General features: G+C 35.9%; 1 protein-coding gene across 2 annotated transcripts in view; it reads right to left on the bottom strand.

The window, feature by feature from the left end:
* Positions 1-26,752, bottom strand: part of LOC140140159 (3'-5' exoribonuclease HELZ2-like) — a 106,885-nt gene that overhangs the window by 5,720 nt on the left and 74,413 nt on the right. For both annotated transcript variants that reach the window (XM_072162017.1, XM_072162019.1), the window contains exons 22-38: positions 25,924-26,408; positions 25,144-25,575; positions 23,949-24,164; positions 22,922-23,291; positions 22,415-22,564; positions 22,070-22,210; positions 21,527-21,622; positions 20,411-20,486; positions 15,893-19,427; positions 14,158-14,246; positions 13,246-13,407; positions 12,629-12,748; positions 12,172-12,488; positions 10,999-11,192; positions 9,435-9,537; positions 8,365-8,595; positions 7,945-8,098 (exon numbers count right to left, since the gene is read on the bottom strand). In XM_072162017.1, the coding sequence (XP_072018118.1) occupies positions 7,945-8,098; positions 8,365-8,595; positions 9,435-9,537; positions 10,999-11,192; positions 12,172-12,488; positions 12,629-12,748; positions 13,246-13,407; positions 14,158-14,246; positions 15,893-19,427; positions 20,411-20,486; positions 21,527-21,622; positions 22,070-22,210; positions 22,415-22,564; positions 22,922-23,291; positions 23,949-24,164; positions 25,144-25,575; positions 25,924-26,408 (6,871 nt within the window). The remainder of the gene's footprint in view (positions 1-7,944; positions 8,099-8,364; positions 8,596-9,434; positions 9,538-10,998; positions 11,193-12,171; positions 12,489-12,628; positions 12,749-13,245; positions 13,408-14,157; positions 14,247-15,892; positions 19,428-20,410; positions 20,487-21,526; positions 21,623-22,069; positions 22,211-22,414; positions 22,565-22,921; positions 23,292-23,948; positions 24,165-25,143; positions 25,576-25,923; positions 26,409-26,752) is intronic.

Below are 26,752 nucleotides of genomic sequence, written 5' to 3'. Positions count from 1 at the left end.
ATCGGGAGAGAACAGATTATGTTAACACCAGTGTTTTAATGGCCTAGCGCCCTCTCGTCTTTAACATTGGTAAATCTATATTAATTTGACAAAATGCATGCCAATCCGAATGACAAAGTCCACTTTTTTCTGTAAAAACGTTGCAAATAAGCCCTAAAATCACAAAAGGTCCGCTTATGAGCCTGTCGAACCCCAAAGCACGTATGCATGGCCACAGTGTCGCCCTTCCATCAATGTCTATCTCCCTATTTTGCTTCCTCTTGCCCCCCCCATGATCAGTCTCCCACCTCCTCCCCAGTCCCTACTCTCTCCTCTCGAGTTCTTCTCTTTCTAGTCTTTCAGTCTCTCCCTCTCCTCTCTTTCTTCCTCACCCCTCCCACTCTCACTTGTTCAGTCTCAAGTATTTCCCTCTCTCCCTCCCTCCCTCCCTCCCTCCCTCCCTCTCCGTCCCTTGCGAAATTTATCAGTATGATCCATGACTGAAAATAAGCTCTGCAAAAATAAACATTTAAAATAAACCCGAGCCTTGCATATAGACCCAACCAATTATCAGATTAGCTTGCCAGTGATACGAATGAATAGAATACATTATCTTTGCTCCAATGCAATTCTTTTGTTGTATTTCAATATAAAACATGATTACCAAATCACCACTTGTACGCGCCTCATTGGGAGATATTTGACTATTTTAGACGCTCGTTTCATCGCCAATATGAAAACCTTTTGCTTATAACTTGGCAAATGGTTAGTATATATTTCAATGCAAGACAATTTTTACGAGCCACTTACGTCTAGGCGTAAGTGCATATACACCAAACACAAGTCAATTGAACTCGTACAATTTACCGCGAATTTAGGACCGTAAAATTTAGACTCTTCTTTTGTCTAGATTAGCACCCAACCGCACATCTCAAGGTTTTATGTAAAAAATCTATATAACTTACCAAAACGAAAACTGAAATTCACGAGCTTCAAATTTTCAGTAACTAACAAAAGGCTAGAATAAAAGATTGGCCACACCTGGGAGACTACCACTTCAGAATAACAATGACTTACAAAAACTATTACGGTTACGGAAACAGAAACTGAAAAGATAAAACGACGGTAAGGGTGTGACTTTTATTCCCTATGTGAAGAGAATATCTGATAAAATTCATTGGGTGCATTACATAGTGAAGGATGTTGGTCTCCGCCAGAAAAATGTTAAGTTAGACGCGATCAAAGAGTATGCCAATTTGTGATCAACCATAGCAGAACACTAACAAGTAAAATCCTCCAAAAGTTGCTGTATTGTGAAAAACTAGTATCTAAAGTATCTTGAAACATCTATCACATGAAGAATTATTTACTATTAAATGAATAAAATGATTGCAAAGTTATACGTCAGTATGTAAAAACGTGAAAAGTTTCCTCCCAAACATCCGTCACACATCCGTCACCATGTCGTGCACGTTAATTACGGTCTCGTGCTGATCTATTAGGATCCGTCACACATCCGTCAATATGTCATGCACATGAATATCGGTTCAAGGACTTATTCTAAAACGCTTTTTTACGATAAAACCGACTCGCCACGAGTGCCCACGACATACATGACATATTGTATTTGATTATTTAATCCCGATCTTAATAGTTCTCACTCTCATGATTATAGCAAGTCACACATAATGTAACTTCTTTTTACAAAACGTCAATGATTGTATTCAGTTCACTCAAATTGGCACTTAAAAATAGCCCATTTGGGTGCTATGTGGGTCTCTTATCTTTTAATTACTTTGTTTATTACACCCAATGTTGGTGGAATTTATGTCTAATAACATCTTTAATTTGGGCTCATACTGCTATTAGGGAGTACATATCTTACTCCAAATCTCTAGCAGATCTTGAGCTGGATCCACTCCGCAGCCGGAGGGAAAAATATGCAGAGATTTTGCCACAAAGACAACTACCTCTGAGAGGTTCTCCACCTGGTTCCCGTCGGCTGAGTATAGGTCTGTCATGACCCTTAGAAACATGAGAAAATTCAAGAACTTCAAGTGCAAAACAAAAAGATTCCAGGATAGCCCCATGCCATACATGGCTGACCTTTTAAACAAATAATTTGGTGTTTTTGAGTGCAATTGTATTATTGTATTTTTTCAACTCATTTTGCTGCCAGGTTTTTGAATATTATCTTGTTTTTGAATATTATCTTGTGTTAATTTAGTTGACCCCCCCATGTTATCAGGTATTCAAACATTTTAGCAGCTGGTCTGCTCAGTGCAATTTTGTCTGTGATAGCTATTTCTTTTTCATTTTTATCTATTTTTTTTTCAAATATTTAAATCCAATTTTCTTGCAAGCAGCTGGTCTGCTCATTATGTATTCCCCCCCCCCGTTTCCAAATTAAGCCCCTTTTAAAACAGCTGGTCATGGTCTGTTCTGTGTAATCCCCCATGGTCTAATTTTTGTTTGGTATTATTAATTACATGTATTTCTAATGTGCAATATTTGATGTGTTTTTTTTATATTTTAAATGTTTCTCGTGTGCAATTTATTCTAAATGTAATTTGATGTTTTTACAATTTCTAAATGTGTCTTTAAAATATTATTTGATGTTTTTATACTATTTAAATCAAATTGTAAAATTCATGTAATTCAGCCATTTGGCTGCAAATATACTATACTATATACTACTAGAGAGATTGCGAAATTTACGTGAAACGCTATACGGGAACGCCAACTGCATGCTACATTAGTCAAAAACTAGTTAGTATGCCCTCTAGAGGGTGAAATCCATTGTAAATAAGTCAGCCGTAGAATTCCCGTAAAGCGGTTATGTTGCGGTTGGTAGCAAAAAATGACGTTCAAAATGACAAAAAAAACGCATTACAAAATGCAGAAAAAATGTTATGTTTGTCGTGTTATGAAGCGAATCAATGTATCCATATAGAACAAGTAGAGTCCGACATGTAATAAAATCCATTTTGGGGGTTACAATTTGACCTAGTATAGACAAGAAGAAGTGAATAAATTTCGATTTTTTTTCGACGCGAATTCGAACGGGCAGATTGGTTATTCATTTGTGTGTGGAGAATGCCGTCCAAAAATCATCTTACGAAGAGGCGTTTTAGGCAAGATCGTGTCGTCTTACGACATAATGCGGTATGAATGGTCTGTTTTGGACGGGGGACACCAGTTCGTGCAACGTCATTTGTCGCCATTGCTATTTAGTTGCATTAAACAGCTGTCATAGTGTTTTGCTTATGGATACTATTCAGCAAACACCAAAATGTTTTTAAAACACGATAATACATGTTTTTGGTTTTAGTTAAAACATTTTGATAACATATCAATGTCGGTTTATATAAAAATCATGAAAACTCTTTTTAAAAACGTGTTATACTGAAAAAAATAATACAACATTTTAAACAAAAATTCGAAATGTTATAGTAAAATATCATTTGCCAAACATTGTGTGTACTTAAGTCTATTATGTTAGAATGTTTTGCAGCAAGTTTTGAACAAAATGTTTTTTGAATGTTATTAAAACCTTGACCCTCACATAACCTTTAACCCGACATTTCCCGTTTTCTGTAATATACTTGTGTTTGCTGGGTAGTAATTGAACTAGGCATGTTATATTATCTATTTTCATTTTGCTTTAATAAGTAAACAGGGTACTATTTATATAATAATGGGGTTTGTTTCTTGTTGTTCGAATAATATACACCATGGCGACTTCCAAGGCATCCAACACCAAACTCTATTTAGTTTATTTAGACAAATAGCATACACGTGTGAACAATAGGCCCACTCATTTTCCAATGAGCCCGCAAAACCCAAATATCGCTAATCTGGACTGAATGCTTAGAGCAATATATACAGCCAGTCGTATTTGCATATCAATACCGAGGAAAGTGGGTTCGATGAGAGAAGATGAGAATCTATTCTCATCTTCTCTGGTTCGATGCACCCAAGGTGAATCAATGGGTGCTTCCTACATCTTTAGATATATCAGGAGGGTGAAAGTGCATAGGAACAATGCCGGGAACTACGTCACGCTATTGTTCGACTAAGGCTACATCATTTTTAACGCATGCGTGTTCGTCAATACAGCTTTAGTCTCCTCCACCTTCGCAACACGGTACGTGGAGTGACTGGAATCACACTGACGGCGGAGGAGAATACTAACTGGTCAGACAATCTAATTCTATCAAGCATATAATACCTGAACAATCACCGTCATTTGATCGATTTACTACAGAATATATTGTATACACAAAATATAATTTTAAAATTGTAAACCTGTTAACTTATATATTTGTGTACTAAAGTATAAGGACACGTGAATAAAATCATGTAGAAGACAAAATGGCCGCTAATCCGTCTATTGTCTAGACTTAGACTACATCTTCCGGTTTGTTATGTAATATTAGGATGCCTATCCCTTTGTATCGATCCCTGGATATATTTGTCTCAGCATAGTGCCACCATCAGCTTATTGCAATTGCGTTTAGATACAGTCTCCCGTCAGACTGTACGAGGCTATCACGAACATATTAGGAACGACGAGCGTTAGGACCGATACAAACTGGTTGGGTAGGAGACTAGTTTGGATGTGAACGCAGGGATCGATACAAAGGGATAGGCATCCTAATATTACATAACAAACCGGAAGATGTAGTCTAAGTCTAGACAATAGACGGATTAGCGGCCATTTTGTCTTCTACATGATTTTATTCACGTGTCCTTATACTTTAGTACACAAATATATAAGTTAACAGGTTTACAATTTTAAAATTATATTTTGTGTATACAATATATTCTGTAGTAAATCGATCAAATGACGGTGATTGTTCAGGTATTATATGCTTGATAGAATTAAATTGTCTGACCAGTTAGTATTCTCCTCCGCCGTCAGTGTGATTCCAGTCACTCCACGTACCGTGTTGCGAAGGTGGAGGAGACTAAAGCTGTATTGACGAACACGCATGCGTTAAAAATGATGTAGCCTTAGTCGAACAATAGCGTGACGTAGTTCCCGGCATTGTTCCTATGCACTTTCACCCTCCTGGTGAACGGCACTATGACGTTTTACCGCACAATGTCGTAATACGTAACCCGTATGGCGTTAGCAGTGAACGCCTCTTTGCAATATCTCTAGTGTTAGCAGATTGGCATGGGAATTTGCTTAATTTGTATATGCATGAAATTGAGTTCATGTTTGTTGACAAGCTTGGTTCCTATGTTTGTACCTATATGATTCGTCCTGAGTTCTATTTAACTACATGCATGCACTCCAGGCTATGGGATTCACTGATTATTGGGTTAAAACATAATCTGCTAGAATGCATGATGACCATGATATGGGAGATAAACATTTTTCGCCAGCAGTTTTGTAGACATAGAAGATTAGAGTATACTCCTGGCTCTATGGTGGAGTTCGTGGCCAAATCCGTTGTACTCAATCAACCATTATTTTATTGTTGTATATGTCAAGGGCTTTCAGAAAAATTTGGGTGATCAATCTGAATATGCCTAACTTTTTCTGTAGAGGGCGCTTTTCAAAATGGCCTCCAAATTAACTACTTTTGACTATATCTTAGCTCCAGAGGCTCATAAAGATATGATTTTGGTGTCTATACATATGTTTTCAGGGTCAAGGAACCCGAAAAAACTAATAGTATAGACTTAGAATATGAATAACTTTTCTATTGAGGGCGCTTTTCAAAATGGCCGCCAAATTGACTACTTTTGACTTTATCTCAGCTCTAGAGGTTCATAGAGACAGGACGTTGGTGTCTAAACATACGTTTTCAGGGTCAAGGAACCCCCAAAAAACTACTAGTGTAGATTAATAGAATATATATGATTAACTTTTCTATTGAATGTGCTTTTTCAAAATGTCCGCCAAATTGACTACTTTTGACTTTATCTTAGCATTATAGGTTCATAGACCTGACGTTGGTGTCTAAACATATGTTTTTATAGTCAAGGAACCCCAAAATACTACTATATTAGACTTGGACATTGAAGAGGGAGGGTCACCGTTCTCTGCAGAGTGCCCCACAGAGCTCCACAACATCGTCACCAAGCAGGTGATGACATAAGAAATCAGAAACGATGTACTAAATGGGTCTGAAAAAAAAATCTGTAAAACTGAGAGACACTATTCACAAAGGGAATCTCAAAACAATGGCCTTAATCAAAGACAAGCCCAAGAGGCAGAACAGTACTTGGTGCAAGTTATAGATGCTGGAAACAAGTCCAGTAATTTTCTGCAACTCAGAGTACATCAGTTTCACTTCTCAAAGTCAGCTTCACACCAGAGTCTGCCACCAACATGGTAAGGTTTGGAACCTCACATCTACCGTGCATTCTTCAATGCATATGCCACCATGCATGTTCTGGATAGGCAACTCAACGTCCAAACAGCGGATCTAAATCCACTAGACTATGATTTTCTACATGAGAATGGAAACCTTCTTTCTTCGACATCATGGAGATCATAGGAGCCATGCTGGAGTGTGGTGTGTCATTGTGGCAAATGTGCCCGTGTAACTTGTCCTTTTTGTGCAGCAATGGTAAAATGCAGTGTATTCTGCAATTGTCAGAAGACAGATAGCTGTAGAAACTGTAGAAATCTGCACAACTGACCTGATAGACAATATAATATGAACTATTATTCCGGACTATTATTGAAGATAATCACGTTCCTTACAAATCAAATGGCAAATTGGTAGGGATTTCTTTCAATCACAACCTATGTTTAACTGCCTAATGCCTAATAATGACAGTTTTGGAGGCTCCTGAGAATAATAGTCATGTGAGCTTCGGTCTGATTTGAATAGTATTGTATCATATAAAATGCATTTTAAGCATGGACAAAATCATGTATATGGATGTTAAACTTAATGAATAAGATAGTATTAATGCTCCCATTGGACACTATTAGACCTTACAAACAAAAGTATAGCCACCAAAACTATGACTCTTTGCTTATAAATAAGTTATAAATAACAATGTTAATTTTTGGCGGCCATTTTGAAATTCAAGATGGCTGCCTCAAAGGAGGTGCCAATGACTAAACAACTGGTCTTATTTGATTCCTTGGTAGTAAAAACATAGGTATAGACACCAAAATTGTGTCTCTATACACTCCAGAAACTGAGCTATTGTCAAAAGTAATAATTTTGGCGGGCATTTTGAAAAACGCCCTATATAGAAAAAGTTAGGCAAATTCAGATCAAATTCAGAAGTTTTTCTGAAAGCCCTTGACTTGGACAACAATAAAATCATGGTTGACTGAGTACAACAGAGATGGCCACAAACTCCCCCATAGATCCTAGAGTAGTAGTAGCAATGACTTTATTTATTTTACTAGAATAATTTAGGCAGATATTAAATGTGCTGGATATGTTTTTTGTTTGTGGATGAATTTTGCTATAATCAACGAAATATGATGTGTGACTCAATTTAAGTTCAGATTGACACCAAACACGTTCAAATTGTTAACATTTTGATGAAAATATGATATTTTCTTTGAAGTAATGTTTGGCATTTTGTCCTCCTATCAACAATATTTTAGTAGTATAAATAAAGACATATAACGACATACGCACAGTTTATGCGTCGATGATTTACGCATACACGAGAAATTTCAACCATCACTAATATTTCGATTCGTAAATAAAATTTCAATCAGATAGAGTCTTTGCTGTAAGTAGTAGTTAGGCTTAGTCTTTTACCTGGTGTTTTAGAAAACCATTGGGCATTACAAACGTGCAAAAAGTAGAAATTCGAGAAAGATTTTAGGGCATCGCTGTGGAAAAAAATTACTCATGGAATTAAGGAATTTTACTTGACAGGACCATTCCCTTTTAAAGGGCATTTCTATAAATCCTTATACGTACTATATCGTAAATATTGCCCTTAAGTAAAATAATATTAAGTACGGTTTACCTTGACTTATAATCACTGTTGATACGACTACCCCTTCTAAGCCCTCCTTCTCAATTGCTTTGGAGATTTTGTTACACTGTTGTCGGTATTGCGTGAGAATGGCGATATTTTCTTTCTCAACACCTTTCTCAACAAGTTGCTTGGCAATCCGTACCTGTATTATCATGAAAAACGTGGCCTTGTTAACAAAAGTATGTTATTTCTAGTTATTGTTGACGTAGTTTCATCCTCTGTTGTTACTTCATTTGTCGGCTCTTTATCTATCCTTTATTGTTTTACAGTTCCGTAACTTTACTTCTTTTTATAGAGTATGTTCCAATTTCATGTAACTTGTCTGCAGTTTGGCGAGGTCATACGCGCAGTTTTCAATTTCTACCAAAAGCTTCCAAGTTCCATTGGCAGCTATTGAACTATACTTACAGTTTGTCGTATTTCTGGCTCATTATACTTCGATTTCTCATTCCCTTCGTCAGTTTCCACATTAACAGTCTCTTCTTTACCCTTAATATGGCAGAATACTGTTGGCTGATGATCACCACCAACATCCCATGATTGAAAGACTTGCTTGTATTTGCTATTTGGAGCCCTGGGCCCAGTCTCAAGTGCCCCGTGGTAGAATTGTTGTGATGGGAATGCACATATTGCTGGGTGCTGGAAAAAATGTGACCATGATAATTATATAAAAATATTTTGCACTTTTATTATTATTCTTTCTTTGTGCATCGATATCAATATCTCTTGCTGGTGCATATCATTAACAATATCAGAAAATTATTTTACTAATTAATATAATTAGTCATTACAAATGTAATATTTATCATTCAATTAAATAATACGTCCCCGCACAGGCAGGTATGTCCGGATTTTTTTCTCTGGTTTATCTGCCTATGCATGTTATGTTTCCATTTCTAATTTCATTGTGCTAGTGTGCGATGTGTGATTCTTCTTTCCCCTTATTGTAAGTTCAAAAAATAATGAATAATGCTTCAAAAATATTACCGCGTTAATAAAAAGAACAAAAATTGTGAGTCGAGAATATAATGTAAAAACTATTGTTCTTGTTCAATATAATGGATGAGTTTGTCATTCAATTTAAATTAAAAACAATGCACGCTGAAGCAATAATGTTCTATGTGACTTAAATTGCAATGACCAGTAACACCTTAGACATAATGGTTACAAATGATTTGGTCCTATTTTTCAGTAATTTTATAGTTTGTGTTTGTGAACGATAAATCTTTAAAAATTAAAATAAAACTATTAGTTAGTCAAATAATAAACATTATTAGTCAAATAAGACACTTTCACTTTTTTCAGTGGTTAATGATTATATTATGGATCTAAAACATCTAAAAAGTAATTGAAAGAAGAATAATATCTTGTGTTCCCTGATATGTTAGGGTATAGGTGATAACCTTTAACATCTACTCTTTACGATATCAACTTCAACGCATTCATACAAATCCAATCGTCGATATCATGTTACTTACCATTCTGTACTGGATATTCAGCATATTAACATCTTCGTAGTACTGTTCAAGAAGTGATTTATCCAAACCCAATTGTTTTGCTGTTTGTTCCTGGATGATAGGTCTGTTGAAACAATAAGAACACAAATACTAATAATAGACTAGTCAATTTAAGTACAAAAATAGGTGCACTTACACAAAAATGAAACACCAATGCTTGCTAGTGACTCTAAACACCCTCCTGAACAACATATTCAAAAAGGAGAAAAAATGAAAGAGGCGAAAATGCTAATTTGCATGTATCCAAAATGGCTGCTAATGCAGGGCTCAAATTTCAAAATTGGGCGAATATGGATTAAAAAACAAAACAAAAAACCACATCTAATTGTATTCCTCTCATTATTAGGATTCAGAAAAAGTATAGATTGACCTATATCCGATGTGCAGCTTTTGAGTTATAAGGGCATAAAGGTCAATCTTTGGTCTCCATCATTGTAATGAATAGGGGACTAAATAAATGAATGAATAAATAAATAAATAAATAACAAAAAAAAAACTGAATGGGTTTTTTCGAGGTTTTGTCCACTCTGGCAGATCATACTTGACCTCCGTCTAAGATGGATTTTCATTGGTCACAATTAATTTCGGCGCGGTGAAATTCAATCCAATCAGACCTCGTCTTATAGACACCGTTGGCTTGACTTGCGTATAAGATGAACTCTCATTGGTTATAATTTGAGCTAGTTCAATTTCATCGCGGTGAAATACAGAATTTCAGCTCGTCAAAATTGATGTTCAAACTTTGAGCATGTCTTTCTATTGGTCACAGTGTGTAATCCACTGATTGGCTGGAAATTTCAGCGTGGCGAAATTAATTTCGGCATGGAGAAATTAATTTTAGCGCGGTGAAATTAATTTCGGCGCGGCAAAATTGAGCTATAGTTATGACTCTAATGACCAGGTCAATTACACCGCGGTGAAATTCAGAATTTCGCCGCGGCAAAATTCAGAACTTCAGCGTGCCAAAATTAATTTCAGCGTGGTGAAATTCAGAACTTCAGCTCTGCCAAATGAATTTTCAAAGTTTGGGTGTGTTTTTTATTGGTTACAACATAAAATATACTTTTTTGATTGGTTGAGAATTTCTCCACGCCGAAATTAATTTGGGCGCGGAGAAATTATTTTCAGCGCGGGGAAATTAATTTCGGCGAGGTGAAATTAATTTCAGCGCAGTGAAATTGAGCTAGTTAAGACTCTTATGGCCAAAGATCAGCCTTATTCAACCCACTATAATGCAATATTTGATTAATTTGATAATTTAATATCATTTAAGAAAAAACTGATTTGATTATACATGAAAACTACTGGAAAATGTAAACAAGCAATCACGGCTTTAATATGTTTGGTTCTTAGAAAAGTTTGGAACTTGAGAACTTGTTTACAGTGATTTAGTACTCCACCTACGATTTTGTATTTATTAGCTGAGATTGAGATACCGGGGAAATACATAAATCGTGTCAGGTTACTAGTTTGGAATCTACAATATTGCATTTGAACAATAATATCGAACATATAGGCTACATACCTTAACTGTTTATGATCACCTATAAGGACCACACGTCTTGGCTTTGTGGCTACTAGTGGTATCAGTGTTTCTGGTTCTGAGCACATCCCTGCTTCATCCACAATAACTTCAGCTATACTGCATTCACTGATTCGCAAACTCCATGCAGAGTTACATGTGCACAAAATGATATTGTACTTTTGCAGTTCTGCTTTCTGAAGATGACAAGAAATTTAAATTAATAAAACGAATGATTTTTATTTTTGATGTTGCTGTTGATAATAATTGTTATTGTTGTTTTGTAACAACAACAATAAACTAATGAGTACGATGATGGTAATGTTGCTTGTCGATGATGATGATGTTCACTAGCGGGATGCCAGAGCTCCGCGTCGGCCCGCGCTAGAGCGTTTACTAAAACAGGAGGAATCACTGAACAGGTAGAACCACTGAACAGGTAGAACCACTGAAAAGGTAACTTTTATTCATCTAAATCCGTCCTTTCTTACATTTCCATTTTAGCTTCTGTCTTTCTTTTTTCTTCTTATTTTATTCCCATTTTTGTATTGTTTTGATTTTCCGTTTCTATGTTATTTATTTATCTAATCCAGTTCCCATTAATTTTGAATGTCTTTTTTACATTTCCTTTTGATCTTCTTTCTTTCTTCCTTTTGCATATTTTGTTCCCATTTTTATATTAGCTGTGTAGCTTTTGAATTTCTTTAGTTTTCATGTTATTAATTTATCTAATCCTGTTCCCAGAAGTTTTAGCTTCCTTCCCTTTTCTTACATTTCTTGATTAGCTTATTTCTTACCTTATTCATTTTGTTCCCGTTTTCATTTTGTTACTGTTCAATTTGTTTTCATTTTTGTCATTTTTGCACTTGTCATCCCATACCCTTAACCATAACCCCGTAGTTGTAACCATCAGCGTGTACCCGTAACATTTTTCTCCCTCTTTATCATTTTCCTGGGGGGCTTGCATTCTGACCGGTTACCCATGCTCGATCCGAAAAAATGACTCTCTGTAGAGATATCATATTCCAAAAATCTCTTCTCTTCTAGTCCCGCTATACTTAGAAAAGTAAACCACGTTAAGAGTGATATAGTTTGCGTGTTAAAGAAATTAGACAAAGTATAGGACTTCAGTTGGTTTCGGTTTATAGAGTAAGCTGTATATAAAAAATAACTAACCTCCGCTTCATGTATTGCTTTTTTGTACTCAGCAATCTGTCTTTCTGTCGGAAATCTCTTGGTAGTAGGGTGGAACGTAGATTCGAACCATAGAATATTCTGTACATTCCGACCATTTCGTTTTCGAATTTTGTCATGGAGAGCATATTTCTCTAATTCGACATCGATTTTGTCAAGTTTTGCTTTGTCGACCTTACTGTCCATTCCATTGTAAGGATATCGTTGTGCTTCAAGTCCTTCACTATATACTCTTACAAATTTCAGGTGGCTTTGTACGTTGTCTTGCTTCATCTTAGTTTTAAATCGCGCTAAGTAATCTGATAAAACATAACAAAATAGAGCAATCATAATTACCGAATGGAATTATCAAAAACGTAAAAACGTTATATTATGTTACACATTGTTACCGTGAGTAACCAAAACGTATTGGATGATGATGGAAACTTCCTATACTTACGACTGACAATATCTACTGATTTGTTTGATGGTCCACAATATAGTAATTGTTGCTTCATAACATCGTTTATCTCAGTGAAGAAATACACCATGTATGTTCCAGTTACAGACTTCCCAGTGCCTATATGCGGAAATAAAACGTATTGACAGAAAATAATATTTAAAAAAATACTACTTTCCCTTAAATACACATGTACAATTAAGTTAATTTCTTCGTATTCTCTCGATATTTCTGAAAAGAACATGTGTTAAGGCACCGTTCAATATTTACGCTAGGGGGGATGGGAGTTTAACGGGGAAGCGGTTCTAATTGTTTCAGTGCTCAAGGGGGGAGGAAAACATAGGGTTTTTTTTTATCAGCAACTATCTTTCCATCTTTCACACCAACATTTACATATTTTGGACATTGCGGCTTTAAAAATTACGATTTTTCCATTTGAGAAAGTTTTCCATTTGAACGGTAATTGTGAAAGAAATTAAAAGTAAAAGTGATTTAAATGCTTCTGTAACCACCCGCTTCTGTCTGAATATATGTTACACAACGTCTTCTTAACCTCGCATCTTCCTCTTGATATCTGTTGGGTATGTTAAATAAAATGCACCCTTAGTTTTCCTTACCAGGTGGACCCTGAACAACGGTGAATGGTTTGGTGATAGCACTTTTGATAACTTCCTTCTGCTTCTCATTTGGCTTAGGGAACGGTGATCCTAGAACCTTTGCACCAAAATCGATCTTATCTGCTATTTCCATCATTTGTTTCTCAACTTCATCCAGTTCATCTACATTTAATAATATTTATTGTAAAGACAATTTGCTAAGAGTGATTAATAATATGCACGGTTAAGAGGAAGCTATTATCATGGTAATGTGATGCAAACATTACAGTATTTTCAGCGAATTCCTTTATTTGATTTTCTAAATTGCCTGTATTAAAGACCTTTTAATTGATTTGCTCATCCGGAGGATCGTACAAATCATCAAAATTCATTCATTAATTTCGGTACATTAAGGTTATTTGAAAGCCATGTATTAAAGACAATGAGCGACATACATTTGAATCGGGCTTCAACTTTGGCAATATTGCCGTTTTCCTCGTTTTTTAATTAAAAAAATATCTAATACCTTCATTTATTAATACAAGTATATTTGAAAACGTGAATATTTGCAACCTATTCCAAATATTAAAAGATTGGACTATCTCATTTTGGACCGTCTCATTAACCCGAGGTGGTTCACAATTTCCATACAGGAATATGTTGCAGAATAAACACAATATGGTTAGTATAGAATCATTTTATATAAATGGTAAATATGCAGGCAGCTTAATATTTTTGAAAAATAGTTTTATTTGCTTCTCCTGCGTTGTATCTAGTAATATACACCGCATGCCTACACGTAAAACATGCCATGTGAGAATCTAGTTTATTGCAGGAAATTAAAAGCAATGTTTTGAAGTTAGAATTTGGGCAAAATGCATACTTGAAATGCTGAAAGTAGTGACAAATGACCAAACGTTTGTTTTTGCATACCCTTTGTATCGTGAAACGGGTCTCCAACACATATATCCTGGATGAGCATCGGGGCTGTGATGATGTGCTCGAGGGCTTCTTCTTCTCGACTATAAAGATAATAAAATAAATAAAAGTAATATCAACATCAAACATATAAAATTATAAACCGTACTGTGGTGGAAAATAAATGAACTACACTCGTTTCATCAATCGGTTTTTCTTGTATTGCATTTGATCTATGAATTCAAATCAAGCTTGGACAAAGACAGGCATTGGGCTTCTGTGGGCAAATCATCATCATCATCATAAACGCTTCTCGTCAGCAGTTTGACATAGCGCCATCAATAAAGTTACTCGAAGTAGGTCTCTCTCTCTCGAAAGTTCAGTCGCTTTCTTTATGGTTAAGTCTTCTTTGATTTCTTTCAGCTCGGAGTGTATTAATGGAATTCCAGGCAAATATTAAAATAAGCTAATATTTATAAATATACACATAACTTATAGACATATACCATACACACGCTGCAGAGTGGATTAATGATTTTGCTTCCGCCCAGCGAACACCCGTACCTCTGCACCATAACACAAGCCCCACATAACAGTGTTGTGGGGCCAACAATTAAGAAATTCGAGCATTATTATGATTCACCCTGTATCCATCTAAATTTGTTCTACATCCGAAATAGTCTATGTTGCAGTGAAATTTCGTGCAGAATATTTGTTAAAATCAAAATTCTACTTTGGTGTGTAAAAGTGTTTAAAAAAATTAGGGTGCATTTTTTCATAACGGGCTAAGGGTGCTAAATCCAAGATGGCGACAAGTTAGATATAAAAAAAATCAACATGATTAAGTTGTACAATACCTCAAATTCTTCCTCTAATAAAAAAAAACAATGGTCGCATATTTCTAGGATGATTGGTTTATGATTTACATGATAAAACTGGCAAAAGGTTAACGACCCTTTGTACGTGGTAACATTTTCAAAATCCTCTGATTCAGGCAAAATTCAGATTCAGGCAAATTATTGTTCGTGTCATAACGAATAAAAAAATCATATACATTGGCATATTTACAATATAAATAAAACTGCAGGTTAAAGATCTACATCCATGACCCTGAGTAGCCCTGACCCTATAGCATTAATATTTGGCACCATAGTGATGTGAAACTATATTTTTGTTCCATGTATCAAGGTAAATAATTTGAAACCATTTTCGCTTGAATCACAGAATATGGGGAATTTTGAAAATCTGATCACTGTAAAAAAGGCCGTTGACCATTTGCCTATTTTAACCTCTACATCATTAACCATCATCATAGAGCTATGCGATTATTGTTATTGACTTATTTGTTCTTTATGATTAGAGGAAGAATTTGAGATAAAGTACATAACTTGATCAGATCATGTTGGAATTTTTACATTTGTATTAGCCGCCACCTTGGATTTGACTCCTTTATTCCCTCGGAAAAAATGGCGCCCTGTTTTTTCCAACGCTTAACAACCCAAAAGATACAGAATCAAGGAGAAATTTGCTTTTAATAGACACTCTCCACAAATTATTGTATTCACAACCCACCAGTCAACACTGAAATTAATAATGGCATAATGTATAGAACACATTGGCCCACTCTTCAAACAAGCCAAAATAAAGATGACATAGTTTGGCCTTATAACAATTATTGTTTACCGTGTATTCGTTTTATTTATCTAGGCATATCCTGCCACAGATACTTCAGTCACATAAAATAACTCACCAACTTGGAGAAGGCTTCTTTATGAACTCCACTGTGCACTTTGATATTCTTCCGGCTGTACATAATCTAGTCCATGGTGTAGGTTTGTGCACTCTGAAAGACACTTTGACTCGTTTAACTGGTTTAATTTGCGTGTCTTCTGCCATTGAGCTACTGAGAGGTGAAATACCTGGTGGGTTGTCGAGTAGAGTGACCTCTTCAATAAACGCGTGGGTTACCAGGGTGAATTCCACGTCATCGTAAGTATCGCCACGATAAGAAGAAGCGTGACAACGTATGCAAAGATACCATCTCTTCACACGAGATTCTGTTTTTGAAGAGAAACCAATTTTGTATGGGCTACACACTGATTGGCTGAAGACAAATGAACCTTCCTTGGTGTTCTGCCACATCACATCAATATCATTGATGATGATCGTGTCGTTGTTCTGTACGGCTTGGTATGCTGTTTCCATCTCAACGATTGGAATCCAAGAATCCTGGTAAGCTTTAATATCGCCTCTATCCGGCATTTCATCAACTAATCTTGTAAAGCACGACACGGGTGATTCTCGATGTTCGATACAGAATTCAAGTTCAGGTGAGATGCTTATCAGACCTATTGACGAAGAAAGAATTCCTTTGTTCAACCCAGCCTGAAGTTGAACTTGCAACACGTCTCCTTGGGAAAATCTGCGATTGAAGGTAATACTTCTTTCTTTAATGCAACGAAGTTCTGGGCCATGCTGAGGTTTTGCCGCAAGTTTTCTTGTCTGGTTAACTGTCCGTTTAAGCCCTTCTAAGTCGTTTTCTCTGATGCATTTAAGCATTTCAATCCATTTCGAACCGGGGATACCTACTGTAAATTGATCTGAACTAAGTGCTAGTTCTTCGTTTCTTCTGGTATGTTTTCTGCTTTGGACCAAAGGTTTTGTTGAATACACTCTCTCATTCCATGTCATTGTAACCGTGGCCTTGTCTTTATCGAATGTTGGCGGCTTGCATGGTTTCAGACAATTGAATTCAATACTGTTTCTCTGCTGTGCCAAAAGAATTGATGGGTGGAACGAATAACCTACCATCATATCATCTTCACTGATGCTCTCAATAAAAGAAAGTGTTTTGAATGGAAAACTCTGAACATCCAAAGCAAACTTATGCAACCGCGTTCTCCGTTCAAACTCTTTGGCTTTTGCTGATCTACTGTCACAATAAAGACAAATATCCCGTATCTCAGACTCGCTATATGGGGGCTTCACGTCTGAAATGGCTGCATGTATAAGCCGTTGTACTACCACGTCAATAAAAAGTCGAAATGGTGAGGTATAATGCGTGTACACATCTAGACCTAATTCAGCATGGCTAACTCTCTGCCCAAGAGAGCTTTCATCACTAACACGATGCTCACTTTTTCGCATTATTTGTCGCAATTGACGTAAAGCCGCTGCATGTTTCGGATGTTTACTATCACAACACAGTATGTTTGCTAATCCGTCCACTGTTCTAGCTTGTAGCAGGTCTTCCCAAGTTTGCTTTAATACAGGGACGATTTCCTTGTCAGCGTTTTGGTCATCATATGCGTCAGAAGTAGGTATTTCACAGTTTAACCACGTGGCTTCTGAACCCAGATAAAAACTGTACTTGAACATTTCCATGTTTGCTTGACACCAACCATAAAATTCTTTTAGAATCGGTGGTGGTTGGATTCTAAGGGGCGTACATTGCCTGAACTCTTTTAAGTTCGTTAGATATTTAGCAGCCTCATGGTTAGCAATGACCATCAATTCTTCTACAATCAAACACGCATGTGCACATGTGACTGAATTAGCAGTTTGTATATAGTTGTCGGTGTATTGTCTCAAACCAAGCCTTTGTCGGCGATGGGCAATTGCAACATTATGTAGTTGCAGAATCTTTTCTTCCTCGCGCGTACTAGGTGCCCCGCGATTTATCACTTCCTGGACGTCTTCGTAACAGAAATTGTGAGTACACTCAGTGACCGTTTTCCGAATTTTGTCCACCTTGATAACTTTGCCGTTCTTGTCAAATGTCACAAATAGGGAAAGAGTCAGTCGCTGTTCCCCTTGAACTAGACTGCAGAGATTTACAATCAAATCACGAGGAAGCATATAAACTGGCTCGTTATCACGCGGGTAGAACGACATAGCACGGTCTCTAGCCTTCCTATCACATGTGGTATTTTTCGCAAAGAAACTAGTAACATCGGCAATATGTATGCCAACAATGTATTTCTCGTCGGAAATTTCCTCGATGCTGAAGGCGTCATCAAAATCATGTGTGTCAGAAGGATCGATTGTGAATATTATATCTTGGTGTACAGGGTCGCGCCTGCATATTTCCCTCTTGAGGATATGTGCTGGATTATATGTTTCGTATATTTCTAGGGGAATTGCATACGCGCGTTTCAGAATTTGTAACGTATCGTTTCCGCTAAACCCTTGAGGCAGCTCGTCGATTACCATGCCAAGTGGAAATGTGCGATTTTCATTCCACTTAAACCACTGCACAAGAAACAGCTTATTTGGCCGTTCCTCGTTTGTCACTTGGACACTCTTAACAAATACAGGAGACGGACGTTGTTGCTTACGTTTCTGCGGATCTTTTGTGTACTGAGGAAGTCTATATATAGGTACCAACAATATCGATTTTCCTTTTCTTTCCTCTCCTTCCTCCTTTTTGACAAGAATATTGATCTTTGGCAGGGTATGATCCAAAGGCACCATTAGTCCATCCGAGTACGGGTCCGGGTGACAAACTATCTCTCGTTTTTCCATGTTGACCGCTCGGTTTTGAATACTCCGAACTACACCGTATGCACAACCAGTATCATCATCTATTCCCTTTTTGTCAACAATCACCTCGTCCCCATCCAGTGCCGTTTTTCGCTGAGTGTTTGTGTTGATTGAGATCATTTCGTTGACTTTTAAATTATCAACGCGAATAGCGTACATTTGCCGATCATAATTAACTCGAAATATGCACCGCGTTGGCGGTGTTTGCTCTAAGTCATCATCTTCCGGAACGAGGAAGAAGTCTTCTTCCTCTCCAGGGTTAGATTCCATGTCTTTCAGAACCGCTTTATCAAACCACCCATGTATAGGATCATAATTTCCTTCATCCGCTGTTTCATTTAACAGCTGGGCAGCCACAGCCAACTGATCTGACATGTCACTGTTGGAAAGAGGTTGTGACAGTTTGTCGTATTTTCTTATGCTTTTGACACCTGAGTGCAAGCTATGAGACTGAGCCAGAGTTTCTTCTAATGAGTAATCAGCTGGGTAGAGACTATCATGTGCCCGACAATGCATCAGAAACTTTTCCCAAAACCTGCGACAATTGCCAAAACTACAGAGAGAGACTGGGTCACCGACAACAATTAAAAGCGACTGTGTCCGGGTAAATGATGTGTATATCTGTCTAAAATCTGAAAGTAAGCCCAGATAATGGGTGGAACTTGATTCTACATCATCCTCATTCCGAACCAGGGTATTTCGACCTCTTACAGTGCTGATAATGACGACTCTATATTCCTTTCCTGTGCAAAATATATAAGAAAATAGACAGTAGTAAGTTTACCAGTATACAAAATAAGATATATACACAACAACGCATTCACCATACCCCCAAAAGCGGATTCTGAAAAAATTAATTTATTTGGCAATTTATCCATGTTTATTCGTATGTCATTGTTTCCATGGATAGAAGCATCTATTGGCAGAAGCGTTGTCATTCGGTGGAACCACATTGCCTCAGTATACACAAAAATGGTTCTTTTCTGTTTTTTGCTCGTTACGTCAGCTGACCTCTTGTTCCAATGTCCTCCGGACTTAATTTGATTTAGACGGTGGCAGTTTCCCATTATTTGTCCCCTCTTTTTAAGTTGACCACAATTATTTATGTGAATTAATATTGTCATTTTGGTTTGCATTTCGGCATTGTGTAATATGTTTCACCCATTACAAATTCTCATTGTTTTAAGATTTTAATTTATATTTTTCTGTTATACATTGTTTACCCAATTATTTATTTATTTATTTATTTATTTATTTATTTATTTATTTATTTATTATTTCTGCATAATTATTATGTTGCTTAAAATCATACATATTACATTGTTATATTACTATGCTGCCATCCTGTATCTGGGTTTAATTACTTTGTTTTATTTTGCAATTTTCCATGTTTCCCTTATGTTATTGTTTCCCTATCCTATTCAGCTAAATAAAAGCATGGATTATGTAGGATAACATTGCCCCTGTATACACCAAAATGGCTCTTTACTGTTTGTATGTTTTTTGCTCGTTTCATCAGCTGCTATCCTATTCCAATGGTCTTCAGACTTGATATGAAGTACACAGTTGCAGGTTCCCTATTTCCTTGCCAATTTTGGGGCTTTTCACCAAAAAATAACAATATATTTGCTATGATTCACAATTCTGCAGCACTATATAGCAACATTTCAAAGTTAAATACTGATTTTTTAATCACTGTCAACATAACTGATTATTCTTTACTTACCTTGCACATTTTGAACTCTTTCCACAGTCACATCACCCAATCCTCGTTTTCGAAGTTGTTTCCGTATTTTTCGTACCTGTTACAAATGGTACATATAATACAGCAGTTTAATAATAATAATAATAATAATAATAAAAAAAACTATCAGAATCATATATAGGCTAAGTTTTGGCTCCCTGTTACCTAAAATTTTATGTAAGAGCAAAAACTTACAAAAATATCATTGGTGGCCTTTACCATGGCTTGATTTCATTTAATTTTATTCGCCAATAAACATATAAAATACATATATTGCACATTCAAAAACACTACGTCAAAAGTACATTCAAATATTTAAAAACATTTGTTAAATACAGCATGGTTGAGCCATGATTCCAAGCATGTAATAGTCCCACGATAATAGTCGTAAGTTATTTGGTGGTACATTTGAGTGTGTAAGTACACCGGGTGTACCGACCACATTACCCAAAAGTTTTGCCCGCTTAAAATGGCCGCTTTACTGTTGCACACAAACCTGTGCTTTATATCAGACAACAGACCAAGAATCGCTCAAATTGGCTTGCTACAAGCTACACAAGATAATATGTCGAGGCAGAATGTCACTTGAAACTAATTGCAACATAATTTATACATTTATGCATTTATACATGATTACCAGAACACCCTACTAAAAGTCCTAAGAAAAAATCTCTGTAGAGGTAAGATGCCTACTTTGCAAAAACCTAAAATGGTTGCCGATTATAAATATTTTGCCATATCTTGGCTCTTGGATAACCTATTGAGGTGTTTTGCAAGTTTAGGACACAAGGAGTCATTTAGGATGGCTAAAAGTTTAATAAATGATAGCTCATTAAATTCATATAGTTTTAATCCTGCTAACCCGACCAGATCCGAGAGAAACAAGGCTAGAAGTAAACGACAGAGTCTGATTCTTCAACCAAAACATCCTACATGTATGTAGAATTGTAACTCCCGGGTCCGAATAAAATGCACACGAGCTTCCTCAATCATTGTCAATAGAGGATGTGTGGGATCTCTTATCACTTCCTCTTTATACAAGAAACAAGAATATAACTGCAAACAGAAAGGCAGTGATTAGAGAGTGGAAAGAAATACCTGTAACATGTACGGAGAAAATACGCCAATTTCTTCCATTTTCAAAGCTGGCCATTCCTCGATAAGTGATTCTACTCTCCAACAAACTTGCGACACCTTAAACATACAAATGTCAGTATCAAATTTTCAAATTAACAACCTATTTAAGAAGGTAGTGAGATCAGATATGCGTGAATTACTTAAAATGATCCCCGTTTATAACGGTATAAACAAACTTCCAAAATGTATAATTCAGGAGACCTATAACCAAATGTTTCATGCTTTCTGTATGACACCAGCTTTATCATGTTTAAATAAATTTCATGGGTAGATGTACAGGGTGTATCAAAATGATTGGTACCCATCAATTTTAATGTTTATTGAAAAGCCTGCCTCTTCCAAATACAACACTGGATACTCTTGAAATGTCCAGAATGTAATAGTTTATGAGTTGTTTTACAAGTTCAAGTTATTTGGATATTATGTTCAATTTTGATGTGTCAGGCTCATCGATTATCAATGAAAACTGATGGGTACCAAACATTTTGATACAACTTGTATTACCTCGGCCTCGTTCTCATAAGACGCATACGTTGCCTTGTCCCATCCTGATACAACACAAAACTCTAGCGGATAACGATAAGGTGGACTTGGCTGACCTCTGACATGTCCAACAGATATTGGAACTCGCTTTGATCCGAACATCTGATAATTTGAATTTAAAAAATAAAATTAGAGATTGTAATATCCTTTAATGGAAATGAATAATCATGACTGAGCTGTCTGATGTCGCTAATTAATCATCATTTTATTGTGTTTATTCAGCGTTATATTAATTCTATTTACCACAACTATTAATTTACTCGTGACTTAATATAGACCTATTCAAAACTAATTAAATCTACACACCTTTGATACGAAGTCCAGTATTTCTTTGTTATTTCTGTAATTCCTTGTTAACATAACACATCGTCTACATTCGTTTATGCCATTGTATAAAATGAGTCTTTGCAATAAGGAATGATGGAATTTCATTTGTCGCGCCGTATTGGAATAAACCTAGTATTACGATAAAAAAAAAGACACCGTGAAGTAACCAATTAAAGACACACGTTATAGTAGGTAGGCACAATAGCATTAGAAACGAATGTACAGACTCATCGTCAGGTACAATTTCAATATGAGTGTGTCATAATACATTTATAGTATTGTTAAAGCATTAATTCATTTGATTCATTGACGTAACCAGCCTTCAGCAATCGTTGTGTCTGCAAGGGGGCACTATTTTGACGTTTTTCATAGATATCCCTATAAAACTGTTTTTAAAATGTTTTGGAGGATCAAGGGAAGGGTTCTGACTGAGGGTGTAATGTCCCCACTTCTAATTACGCCACTTATTTGAATGCAACTTCTTACCGTAGGACCCATTTGTCTATGATCACCTGTCATAACAACACATGTTCCTGGTGTAGCTAAGGCGAGTGGAATGACGGCTTCCGTTTCCAACATTTGTGCTGCTTCGTCAATGAGGATGTGGGTGAACATGTATTTATCCAGAGGAATGTGAAAAGCGGTTGACGTTGTTGTGATTAGAAGCTGGCAAGCTGCTATCTCTTTTGGCAGGATTTTTAGTTGATTGTTTGAATCCAAATTCATGTATCGTGTGCATTCGTTGGGAATGTTTCTTCTGTCGTGTGATGGTGCGTAAAGTCTGTGCATTTTTATTTTCCCATCAGATTTCTTCACAAACTTATCAAAGTATTCAGTAACATAGAGGTCGGCGGCACTAGAATTAAATATATTGCAAAAAATATGCACAATACTTGGGTTATGAAATATGACTCTGAATAATAAAGGCATATAAATTATATCCATTTTGTATATAACCCTGTTTAGAATCGTATTTTAATAAAAACATGGTGAGCCAATCATAACTTGCACAATTTACAATTATAACTCTTATAAATCAAATATTTCAATAATTATAAATAAAGAAATTTGTTAAAATACGTTCAAGAACAGTAGTATTGAAAATGCAGTATGTTAATTTATGTCCTTTATCAAAATAAATTGGCAAAGTGAATCCCAGTACTGTTTCTGTGAAGTTTGATACCTAATTTGCGTCAATAGCCCATTGTTGTTGCAATGGTGAACATGTGAATGAAAACACATCGATGCAGATTCCAAAGATACACTGAAAAAAATACTCAACCATATTCAAGATGACATTTATATGGTTATGAGTGAAAATGTATTCCAAACAAACCAACTATTTCAATTTAATTTGTTTAAAGTGGAAGTTTTTAATATGCCAGTGTAGGTTGTTGTTGGTTGTTATAAGTGATTTAATTAGCATGATAGCGAAATATGTGAGACGCCCTGTATTTTTCTAACCAAATGGATGTAATAAATGTGATATACGATAGGTAAAAATGAATGTTACCTGTTTGAATGTGTGCATATTAGAATCTTGGAATCCTCTCTGTCAACTTCAAGGATATCCATTGCAGTGGTTGCAAAAGTATGAGTTTTACCAGAACCAAATGGTCCGTAAAGTAACAGTAACGGAGTTGTGTCGTCAGTACCACCTTTGTTTTGCATGAATCTTGCAGCACATGCTTGCCACTTGTCTAGACTCTTTGATTTTTCTTGAGGGTTCCTATTTGAGAAGGATTAAACATTAAATTTTAAACTATCACATAACTTACACCAGAAAGTAGAACATTGACTGTAAAAAGATGATGACGAAGATGACAATGATGACGACGATCACGATAACTGTTCTTGAAAGTTCCTATTCATATGGATTAAACAACATTTGCAACTACAGTTTTGTATCACGTGACATATAATACGAACTACGAACATAAAATCAAAATCAATACAAAATTAAGGAGTAAAGTAAAGGAGCAAAAAAAAAATCAAAATGATTCTAAAATAGATCGCAAATAAAAATAACAAAAACAACATAAATTCTTCTGTATGTCTATAAATTAACTTAGAAACTCGGTTTTGATTATTTACTTTTAAACACAATGGGCGAGAAAAAAGTCATAAAAGAAATAGTGGAACTCGGACCTAACCAGATTTTTTTGGTACCATTTTGAAAATGTTTTTCTTCATGTCGACTTTTATTAAATTTTGACTACATTTCGACAATAACTCAAAAAATTATGTCGGATATTGGTCAAACTATACTTTTTCTGAATCCTTATGATGATAGCACTACTTTGGTATGGTTGTTAACAAGATTTGACTAACATTGAAATTTTACCCCTGCATAAGCGGCCATTTTGGATTTATGCAAATTAGGCACTGCTTTTTTGGGATTTTTGATGTGTTTTTAAATGTTTCTCTGAAATGAATGGTGACTTTTCTTTTCTTACTTGACTAGCCTATGAGCATTGTGCGTGTTTAATCAACCAGTACGGTGCGACTTGTAATCAACAGAAAATTTGAAATTTTATATTGCAACCATTTATACATCCGTGATCATATCCTAAAACACGAAATTAGCTCCTCTAAAGAGTGCTTGAAAACACATTTTAAAATATCACAATATTCCTTGATATCTGCTTTTCATGAGACACCCTGTACAATACATAAAGATAATATAAAAATTATATATAATATCTCACATAATATCTGGATTTGGGTTTTCTGGAGGGAATAGCCACTTAACGTCCTTCAAGCGTTTAACAGCTTTGCGCATGGTGTCAAAGAGCTGGCGGTTCAAGACAAAATCAATGTCGATCTCGACTGTCTCTCCAATAGATAACCCGCCTTCCTCGACCCATTTTTTGTTAAGTTCTACGTATATCTCATCTGGATGTATTTGATACTCGTATTCTTTACTGGTGTAGATTCTAGCACTCCAATTGTGAGATCCATATTGAATAGATATTGAATTGGTGCAAGTCAGCACAAGTTGACTCCCCATGGAATCGTCTAATGGAGCTTTCTGAAGCTCAATGTGTCCAAAGTAACAATTACGTTGGTGTGGGTAGAGATAGGTTGATGGTGATGCGGTTATCTTTTGAAGAAGTTTCAGTGAAGTACGAATTTGAAACCTGCATTAAAGATATAAATGAAAACGAAATCGACAAGGACAAAGAGTGAAGATGGAGAAAGAAATATAGATGAAAAGAAAGGAAATGCCGATGGCAACGATGATTAAACATGTTGAAGAAAATTGCACATCAAATACACTTGTTTCAACAAAATAACAATATATCAGTCCAGCAAAATTTCTTTTATTTCATAAAGGTTAAATTAACAGATGAAAAGCTAATAGCTATTTGGCGAGTAAGATCTTAAAATCAGGATTTTGGTCACTTCTCAGCCACTTATTCTGACATATTCTCTCTTTAACATTGAAGCCTATAGCTTGCTAGTTAAATGCAAATATGAAAACATACCTTTTTAGTAGACGGAGTCGACTTTGTTCCTCCAGTTCAATCATTCGTAGCATATATTCACGGTAGTTTTTTTTATCTAATGTTCCATAGGTCTCCTGTATTTCTTTCAATGTGGTCGATACATTGGAAGTAGATTCTTTGAATTCTCTTTCAGATTTTGCAAAGGTTGTTGCTTCAAATGAGGGCAGGGATCGCGATGAGGTGCGAGAATCATATACATCCTCTGATACTACATGTACCTCAAGTTTTCTGATTAATTTGGGATTTTCGCCAAAGTCAAACACGATCCACTGCCTGTAATCTCCCAAGGTGTGGCGGTCAAACAAAACTTTGAATTTGTACTTTTTTGTACCCATTTCATCTTTCACGACATTGTCAAGATTTTTCTTTGTAAAAATCTGATGCTTGTATTTGAGTTGCTCGTCATAAAGATGAAAGTATCGACCATCATCGTCCAGTAACAGACCAATTGTTTGCAGTGTCTTCTGCAAAAAATATTATGCATTGAACAATATTCTTTAACTATATTTATACTATATTTTTTCATTAGCACATAATTAAATGCAACTTAAAGCAATAGTTGAATGTGATTGAAAAATGCATTGTACAGACTTGACATAAAGTTCGGATAATTTTTTACGAAGTGCCAAGACTAGATTGAAAAGGGTTTGCATAAACCGGAGGGCTAGTTATTGTTTGGTTTGTGCCGGAAGATGGTGGCAAATAATTTTGATAGAAAATGTGCTTTTCATGGGTTTACTTGATGGGTTTCATAATGTAATGAATTTCGGCATTTTTACAACAGTTGTAATCAATTTATTTAGGTTTG

This window comes from Amphiura filiformis, chromosome 18 (genome assembly GCF_039555335.1).
Source record: "Amphiura filiformis chromosome 18, Afil_fr2py, whole genome shotgun sequence".
NCBI lineage: Eukaryota > Metazoa > Echinodermata > Ophiuroidea > Amphilepidida > Amphiuridae > Amphiura > Amphiura filiformis.
Note: the sequence above shows the minus strand (reverse complement) of the source record. Positions and strands in the feature narration are given on the sequence as shown.